The 9,477-nt window shown below is 39.9% G+C and overlaps 1 protein-coding gene across 1 annotated transcript in view; it reads left to right on the forward strand.

Moving 5' to 3' along the window:
- Positions 1-5,654, forward strand: part of CLSPN (claspin) — a gene marked incomplete at its 5' end in the record, with an annotated part of 37,350 nt that extends 31,696 nt beyond the window's left edge. Inside the window, 7 exons of the mRNA XM_081308768.1 lie at positions 1,530-1,694; positions 1,798-1,919; positions 2,407-2,534; positions 3,023-3,131; positions 3,482-3,564; positions 3,823-3,984; positions 4,297-5,654. Of these exons, the coding sequence (XP_081164894.1) occupies positions 1,530-1,694; positions 1,798-1,919; positions 2,407-2,534; positions 3,023-3,131; positions 3,482-3,564; positions 3,823-3,984; positions 4,297-4,407 (880 nt within the window). The 3' untranslated portion in view covers positions 4,408-5,654. The remainder of the gene's footprint in view (positions 1-1,529; positions 1,695-1,797; positions 1,920-2,406; positions 2,535-3,022; positions 3,132-3,481; positions 3,565-3,822; positions 3,985-4,296) is intronic.
- Between the last annotated feature and the right edge of the window lie 3,823 nt (positions 5,655-9,477).

Raw genomic sequence — 9,477 nt, forward strand, 5'->3', positions numbered from 1 at the left:
TGGCTTTAAACTCAAGATTCTCCTGAGCCTCTGGGGTTACAGGCATGTACCACTGCTCCTGGCATATATATTTTTATATAGTTGAGATTTATAAAATTTTTCATATTGCATCTTGCTTTTCCCTCACTCAGCATATCCATAAGTTTCCCTGTGATGTTAAAAAAAAAGTTTCACAAACATAAATTTAATAGGAATTTGTTAAATAGTATGTGAATTGTTTTTGGAATTCTTGTACAGGATAGTGTATTGATCCTTTGTTAGATTTATACTGTTGCTTTTAGCCCTTCATTCCATTCCATTAAGATCTGTTTACGGTTCTAATTTGTCACCTGTCAGATTAACTATTTCATACAGCTTTAGGCTATCTGTAGAGTTTCTAGAGAAATGATTCTTAAGCCTTATTTTACTACAGAGCTTTTTGTTTAGATGTAAGTTTTATAAAGCTAAAAGTTGAATGCTCAAAGAAGGTGGATGGGAAGATTGGGAAACTTAGTGACTAGTAAGCCCCTAAGGAACTCCCCAGGAGTTGAATTTAGAGGAATTTAGCTTTAAAAAAAAAAAAATAGTCTAAAACTCTTTGATAAAAATCAGCCTTCAGAAGAAACCAAAGTTCTTCCTCTTGTCACCATATACAATAGAACTTGGAACCCAGAATGGTAACCGACTTTTTATGGTGAGCTGAAATTAGAAAAGGTAACTAGAGGTGATTTTGATTACCAGGAGCTCTTCTCTTTAGTTTTGCCTCTAATTTGAGAGCAGGTCAAGGTTTGATAAGCTGTAAGAAGATCCCAGTATATGACCTTGCTATAACATACCATTTCCTAAAACCTGATATACTTAAATGCATAACAAACTAGTTTAATTTTCCAACAGGTATTCCTAATATGGTTACCCAGCCTAGATTGAATTCAGGCTGTTGTATCTCCTAGCTCTGTGACCTTTGGTAAATTGTATAATCTCTGTGAATCTCCTTAGGTGATTTCTATGGTAAACGTCTATAATTCTTTCCAGAACTAATAACATTACTAGTGTCATTGCTTCTAGTCTCCTCATGTCCTGATTATTCTCTTTTATCAACTGTAAAATGAAGGAAATAATAGTACCCACTCCTAAAATTACTATAAAGCAGTTATTGGCATATGGAATGTTCTAAGTGACCAACTTTTTTTTTTTTTTTTTTTTTTGGTACTGGGGATTGAACCCAGGGGCACTTGACCACTGAGTTATATCCTTAGACCTTTTTAAATTTTTATTTTGAGACAGGTTTTTGCTAATTTGCTGAAGCTGGCCTTGAACTTGTGATCTCCTACCTAAACTTCCAGAGTCACTGGGATTATAGGCATGTGCCACCACGCCTGGCTCATCTTTAAACATTTTAGAAAACATTATTTTAGATATTATCAAAATACATTCTTAAGTTTATGCATATTGTTATTATAGGTGACTCTGTGTTCTGTTTTTCTTATTGTGTCCATGTTCTGTGTATGTAATCATTATTGTATCTTCTAATCTTGAAAATTATTTTCCAGGAGATTGAAGAAATACCTGGAGGATGAAGCAGAGGTGTCAGGAAGTGACGTGGGAAGTGAAGATGAGTATGATGGGGAAGATATTGATGAATATGAAGAGGATGTAATTGATGAAGTACTTCCTTCTGATGAGGAATTACAAAGTCAAATCAAGAAAATACACATGTTAGTATCCCAATAATTCTAAGTAACAGGATGCTTCTTAAGGCAGGCCCTAAAATCAGCCAGAATCGTCCTGGTTTTGAACACCTTATTTCTCCTGTTGTAGGAAAACAATGTTGGATGATGATAAACGAAAACTACGTTTATACCAAGAGAGGTACCTTGCTGATGGGGATCTGCACAGTGATGGTCCTGGGCGAACAAGAAAATTCCGGTGGAAAAATATAGGTATCTTGGTTGCTATCTTTGGAAACAAATGGTTTCAGCACTGAGAATGTTTACTCAGTGCTAGAGCACTTGACTATCTTGTGTAGCATATACATACAAAAGAAACAAAAAAAGGTTCTGATGTACATATTTGGTCTAGGTTAAGATGGCAAATGACAACCAGTGGACTTAGCTATAACCATTGTTTTCTTTTTTTGGATGTGTGATTGAACCCAGGCGTGTTTTAAACACTGAGCCCTCTTTATTTTTTATTTTTGAGACAGGGTCTTACTAAGTAGCTTAGAGCCTCATTAAGTTGTTGGGGCTGCCCTTGAACTTGTGATCCTCCTGTCTCAGCCTTCCAAGCCCCTGGAATTGCAGGCATGCACCACCGTGCCTGACATAACCATTGTTTTCTATGAGTGGGTGGGAAAGGTTTATGTCAATGTTCAGTATTTGATAGGGATTTATTTTTCATCTGTCTGATTAACTTAACTTTTTGCTTTAGATGATGCTTCCCAGATGGACTTGTTCCACAGAGACTCTGATGATGATCAGATTGAAGAACAGCTTGATGAAACAGAAGCCAAATGGAGAAAGGAGCGTATTGAACGAGAGCAATGGCTTCGAGACCAGGTAGAAAGTCTGCAAAAAAAAAATTCCCTATTCTGACCTTAGTTTATCAAAAGAAGGGGACCCAGTCACTTTTAACTTAACATGATTGTTTCAAAATCTTAGTCAACATTTAGTAGCCCCCTTTATATATTTTTTTCTTAATATTATTTTTTAGTTGAACATAGTACCTTTTTTAATTTATTTATTTTTATGTGGTGCTGAGGATCAAACCTAGTGCCTCACATGTGCTAGGCAAATGTTCTACCACTGAGCCACAACCCCAGGCCATTTGCTAGCCCTTTGAATCTTTTTTTGCACTGAGAAGGATAAATGATGATGGGCAATTATCTTCAGGTTTATTTGTCTAAAACTTTTTTTTTTCCTAAAGCAGCGAAAATTGCAAAGACGAAAACAAATGATATCCCAGTAACCTAGCTTCACAACCCAGGCTATGCTATTTAGGGAAGCTATGGAGTTTTATGTTAATGCTGTATGGTTTTTATTTTCAGGCACAGCAGGGGAAAATTACAGCTGAAGAAGAAGAAAAAGAAATTGGGGAAGACAGTCAGTTTATGATGCTAGCCAAGAAAGTTACAGCAAAAGCACTGCAGAAGAATGGTGAGTTCTTATATCTCTTTAGGGTCTAGCCACTTGAATTGTTAGTGCTGAAGCCTTAGAAGTGACATGAACCTTCAGGAGCTATTGGAGGTTAGTTTTAAGCTTGTATCTAATACTGTCACAGAGGTTGGAAGAGACCAAATACTTGAATCTTAGACTATTGGGCAGCAGAGATTGTGCTTGTGGGTTTATATAGCTGCTTTTGCTTTATGATCTAAGGCTCAGAGTAATGAAAAAGTTCCTTTGTTTTAGCTCATTGGTTTAGTTATGAGGTTTCTTAGCATGTTTATATGTAAAAGTAATTCTGCCTACCTTTGCTTAGAACAGTCCTCTCTGTCTTTTCTTTCCAGCTAAACGCCCTGTGGTTATTCAGGAATCAAAGCCTCCACTCAGTGATCCTTTTGAAGCCATCAAACCTGGAAGTGCTCACCAGGTTGGTTGAAACTCTGTCAGTCTGATAGTCTTGGTGTACAGGTTTTAAAGGCCCAGGTCAAGCTAAGAGAATAGCCTCCCTAAGGTAGGGAGGTGGCCACAGGAAATGAGAATATCAAAGGTGCCTGCTATTTCTTTTTTACTTAAATAGAGTAGAAATATGTCCCTTTAATACCTGTAGGGGAGCAGAGAAGGTAAATAACTTTTTGTTCTTCCTTGGAATTTGGGATTTAATATCAGATAACTCTTCATTTCTTAGCTGAAGACAGGCTCGCTGCTAAACCAGCCCAAAGCTGTGCTTCAGAAACTGGCTGCTCTTTCTGATTGCAACCCTAGTGCTCCCCGAAATTCAAGAAACTTTGTCTTTCATACACTTTCTCCTGTCAAGGCTGAGGCAGCAATGGAATCATCTAAGCCTCAGGTAAGGAAGTTGAGAACTAACATGGTACCTTCCAAGGCAAAATTTACTTATTTTAATTAAAATACAAAAGTTCTGGTCTAATAACTTATGCTACAGTGTCATAATTCTGTGCTCCCCAGTGACGTACAGGGGAATTGCTACCCCCAATAGGTAATTAGCTTTTAAACTTGTCGGAAAATTTTTATATTGTTTTCTTTATTTTCTGTTGTGAATCATCCATGATTCAACTGAGTTGTTTAAGAGCTAACTGGAGGTAAGTAAGTACCTATTTGAGGGTTTTAAGCTGGCCCTGACTTCCTCTCTGTTCTCTAGGTGAGGAGAAGAGGTCCATCGTTAATGACATCCCCTTCTCCTAAGCGCCTCAGAACAGAAGATAGCACCCCAGGAATGAAGCGAAGCATCTTCAAATATTTAGAAAGCTAACACTATAAAGGGTCCCAACACCTATGCTGAGACTATTTTGAGAAGTTTCTGACACTGAAGGTTGGAATTGATGCTCATACTGATGAACTCTCCTTCCTTCATAATTAATGCATTATGATTATGAACAAAGATTCCAGTTTTTCTACTACATGGCTCTGGACATCTTTTCCTTTTCCTAATATTATTTCTTGGGTTGCCCACTAATCTTAATTCTTCAGTGTCCCCAACATCGACTTATGTAATATTTGATTGAAGTCTCACTTCCTTCATTAAACATTTAACATTATATTCTAGCAGCTTCTTGGGTTGACACCTCTTTGATAGAGGTGGTTGGAGGAGGAAGAGCAGGAGGAAGGAAGCATAATGCTGCAGAAAATTACAGAAAGTGGCACAAGTATAAGAATGATTCCTTCACACCTGCAGATCCCTACCATGGTGACCAGGACTCAGTGAAGGAGAGACTTCTTAAACTGAGACCTAGGAAACAACAAATGGACTGTTGTATTAGGCTTGCCCCTTCCATTTTCCTGCCAAGGCTGCTTCAAATTTCTAAATGACCTTTGTTGCCTTTATAATAAGGACTTAAACTGGTATAGATTCTAAAATACCTTACCCCTAATTTTCTTAGGTGTGGAATGAAGATAAAGAGTTGCACCCAGTGTCTCCCTATTACTCTGTGGAGCACAAGAGATTTCTCCTGGGACTAAATTCTCAATTTGAAACACTGTTTCTCAAGGACCCTCCTTCTTTTATCTGACAAGAAGAAATATAACCATTATTTATCGCATCTCCTGGGTTGAGTGAGCATAATGCTCTGACCATTCAGGACATTTTAATATTTCATTACTAATGTTGAGAGACCACCATGGAGTTTAATAAAAATGTCATTAGGAGAATTCCATCATTCCCCTCTTCCTTAAGTTACCCTGGGGCTCTCAGAAGTTTAAATTGACTTTTCCCTCTCAAACCTGAACATTAGTGCTGCTTTGGATAAACATTTCATATGAATGTTACAGTTTCATTCAGGAGCTGGACTTGGGAAATTGGATGAGATTGTTTCGGTTTTTTATTTGGAGATGGGGAACACCAATTTAAGTGATGAAATTAGGGTGTGGGTTTTCTACAGTTTTTTAATACTCAAGATTCTATCTTTAACAGAATTCATGTTTGTATATTTGTAATCTTGTAATGTGGGATATGTGTATAAAGTTGTTTTAATATGTATGTAGTTTTTCAATAAATCCTAATGTCTTGAAGACAGGATTTTCTGTCACTTGAATGCTCATTTTTAGGTCAGTACCAATCTAATGTTAGGGAGCATTTCATTTTCAGGGCCTCTCCCTCCCAGGAAGGCCCTCTGAGTCGGGAGTGGGGGGCTGCTGCAGTTATCTCTTCACTGGCCCATCAGTACCTGTCCACTGATCAGACTAACTAACCCTAATAGTCTAAGTTCATTGCAGGTGAGGAGAGTTTACATAAATGGTACCTGTTGTTTCAGCCCTTTGGGGGCACTTTATCCTCAGCCAACTTTGTATTATTTCACCCTAGCTGTGGGTCTAAGGGTGGGTCTTTGATCTCTCTAAATAGTGGCCAATGTTTAGCAATTCTTCCTGGGCAAAAGAGAACTAGGAAGAAAATCTAGAAATTTATCCCTTTTTTCTTCTCCACATGCTTTTTTTTTAGGGGAGCGGGCACAGGTGGCAAGGGTTTTGTAGAACAGAGGTGAAGATGATTGGAATTGACCACTGAGGATAAAATCAGTGCCTGAGAAATCTGGGGAGCAAATGGCTTCTGTTTGAGGCTCCAGGGACAATGTGCTTTTTGGAAAAAGAAATGTGGAATCTAAAATTAAAACTCTAGGTTGTTTTTCCTCATGCCAGTATAGCTGTCATAAGGCAAGATAAGCCTTGATCTTGGTAACAGGATTGAATGAAGAGTTTCAGCCTGGTCCACATGCCTTTAACCCGGAGCACTGAGTCATTAGCATCTGCTGTTTTAGTAAACTGGAACCCAGGGCTCACCACTATTGACTCCTAGTAGAACTGAGCTCCATTAGCTTGCTTGTGGGGGGAGTGGGGGTTGGGGAAGTACTCTGGGGATTCAATCTAGGGGTACACTACTACTGAGCTATACCCCCAGCCCTTTTTTATTTTTGTTTTGAAACAGGGTCTCACTAAGTTGCTGAGGCTACCCTCAAACTTGCAATCCTCCTGCCTCAGCCTTGAGTAACTGAGATTACAGCTTCTCTCTTAGCTTAGAAATTTCATATTTGGAGAGATAAAAGTTCAAGATTTGCCAATGGCACAGGCCTGTAATCCCAGCTACTTGGGAGACTGAGGCGGAAGGATCACAGGTTTGAGACAGTCTCAGTAACAGCAATACCCTGTTTCAAAAAAAAAAAAAAAGCTGGGGGGTGGTTAGGGATGTAGGTCAGTGGTAAAGTATTCCTGGTTTCAATCCCCTGTACCAGGAGTTAGAGGGGACTTTAAGCAGGTCTCTAGTCTCATTTTTTTCAGTCCACAGTAGCACCAACCATATTAGGGTCTCTTCTATAAAATATCAGATTATTTTCAGCTAAGCTCTAGAGGTCAGTTGCCTGCTGAAATTACTAGGGGATCCCTTATCTTAATTGTTTCTCTACAAACTTACCCCCACTTTGTGAATTTCTAATGGTCAGGCCAGAAGACCAATATTTTTTTGGCGGGGGGGGGGGGGGGGGGCACTGGGAATTGAACCCAGGGGTGCTTTACCACTGAGCTACTTCCCTAGTCTTTTTTTTTTTTTTTTAATTTTGAGATGACTGAACTACATCTTAGCCTTTTTTTTTAACTTTATTTTTTTTGTGTGTTGAAGATTGAATCCAGTACCTCATACATGCTAAGTAAGCACTCTACTACAGAACCACAATATCCCAATCCCATTTTAGCTTTTTTATATTTTTTTTATGTTGAGACAGGAGTCTCACTGAGTTGCTGAGGTTGGCCTTGAACATGTGATTCTCCTACCTCAGTCTCCCAAGTCACTGGGATTACAGGTGTGCACCACCATCTCTGGCTCATGATATTGAAAGACCCCCGGACCCTCAAATCCCCCGTCCAAAAGAACTAGCGTCACACTGGCTGCAAAAGCAAGAGGCAAGTTTATTAATACACAGGCGCCTGCGGGTGCACAGCAAAACCTCAGCCGAAGCTTTGGTGAGCTGGCACACCGGGCTTTGGGGTACAGATCTTTTATAGGGAAAAAGGAGTTGTTTTCCACCTAGCACAGTAACAGGTGTTTTTGAATCCAGCATACACGTCACTTAAAGGGTAAACTTGTTTTTCACTATGATAAACTTGTTTTTCACTATAGGTTCCCGAAAAACTCATCAATCTTACAGGTTTACATTGTGTTTCCTCCCTGTTCCCGCTTATGATCCCAGTTTGCTCAAGCATGTCCTGTGATGTGGTCAGGGTGCCCTTTCTAACAGGTCATGTGGTGAGCTCACCTGTTTACTACATACTTTCTACTTTTCATAATCAGGCCTTAGGTTATGGGGCTGGGGTCTTTCAATATGACTTTATTGTGTCATCCCTGAAATGTTACTTATTTTCTACCTTCATTTCCTATTCATGGCCTGACAGCCTGGAATGTAATGTTACCCAGTAAGGACTGAATAAATAATACTGTACTTTTCAGAGCCTCTGTTTATAACTATGAAATGAGGATCCTAATTCATGTCTGTTTTAGAGTTGCTATGAGGTTTAGCTTGGAAAATGTATGTGATGAACACATTATGTCAAGTGCTACTCTGCAAACATTAAAAATTGCCAATATTGGGATTCCACCTCTTGGGTCCCCTTCTTCCTCCGGGAGAAGTCTTTTCTGCTGTCCTCTAATAAACTTCTAATTTCTACTCTGACCTTGCCTCGGCGTGCTTCTTTGGTGTTATTCTTCAACATCAGGGAAGCAAGGACTCGTCACCGGTCAACAGCGGTATCATATTGGAGGTCCCATACCGAGATACCGAGACCACCTATCACTCGAATGGCCCTCCAGCCTATTACTTCTCAATTGGACTTTTATCATGGACCACTCGATAGACCCAATTTTTAAAGGGGGACTCCAAACTGCTTGCCCCAACATCGCCCCTTTTGTCAGCCTGAAGAAGCCAGAAAGATCTTCTTCGCCCCCTTTCCTTACAGCAGTAAGGAGTTCCCAAATTAGAGGGGGGAATGAAGCCAGATTTAAAGTTAGGTAGTCAGTGTAGTTAGGTAAATTGGGTCTAATACCGAGTGAAATCTAAAATGGAGGTCATGCTGAGAATGATTCCGGGGGAAACCCAGGACAACTCATGGAATGTTAATGAAGTCCCGGAAAGGCCCTAGGCCAAAGTCCACCCTATAACAGCCCCCAACAGATTTGGAGATAGCCCATCCCAAAGAAGTGATAATGAAGTCCTTCCTGCCCAGATTACTTGTTTGGCCCACCTGTGTCCCAACCCTTCCCCCTTCATCAGCAAAACTATAAAAAGGGGAGACAACTGCACTTCCACGGATTCCACCTCTTGGGTCCCCTTCTTCCTCCGGGAGAAGTCTTTTCTGCTGTCCTCTAATAAACTTCTAATTTCTACTCTGAAAAAAAAAAAAAATTGCCAATATTGGGGCTGGGGTTGTGGCTAGCATGCTCACCTTGCACGTGAGTAGACCCTGGGTTCAATCCTCAGCACCACATAAAAATAAATAAACAAGATAAAGATTGTGTCCATGTATAACTAAAAAAAACATTTTAAAAAAATTGCCAATATCATGGGGCTGGGGATGTGGCTCAAGCGGTAGCGCGCTCGCCTGGCATGCGTGCGGCCCGGGTTCGATCCTCAGCACCACATACCAACAAAGATGTTGTGTCCGCCGAGAACTAAAAAATAAATATTAAAAATTCTCTCTCTCTCCTCTCTCTCTCCTCTCTCACTCTCTCTTTAAAAAAAAAAAAAATTTGCCAATATCAGGCTGGAGTTGTGGCTCAGCCGTAGAGTGCTTGCCTAGCACATGCGAGGCCCTGGGTTTGATCCTCAACACCATCAAAAAATAA

Source organism: Spermophilus citellus, assembly GCF_964194105.1.
Source record: "Spermophilus citellus genome assembly, chromosome: 9".
Lineage (NCBI taxonomy): Eukaryota > Metazoa > Chordata > Mammalia > Rodentia > Sciuridae > Spermophilus > Spermophilus citellus.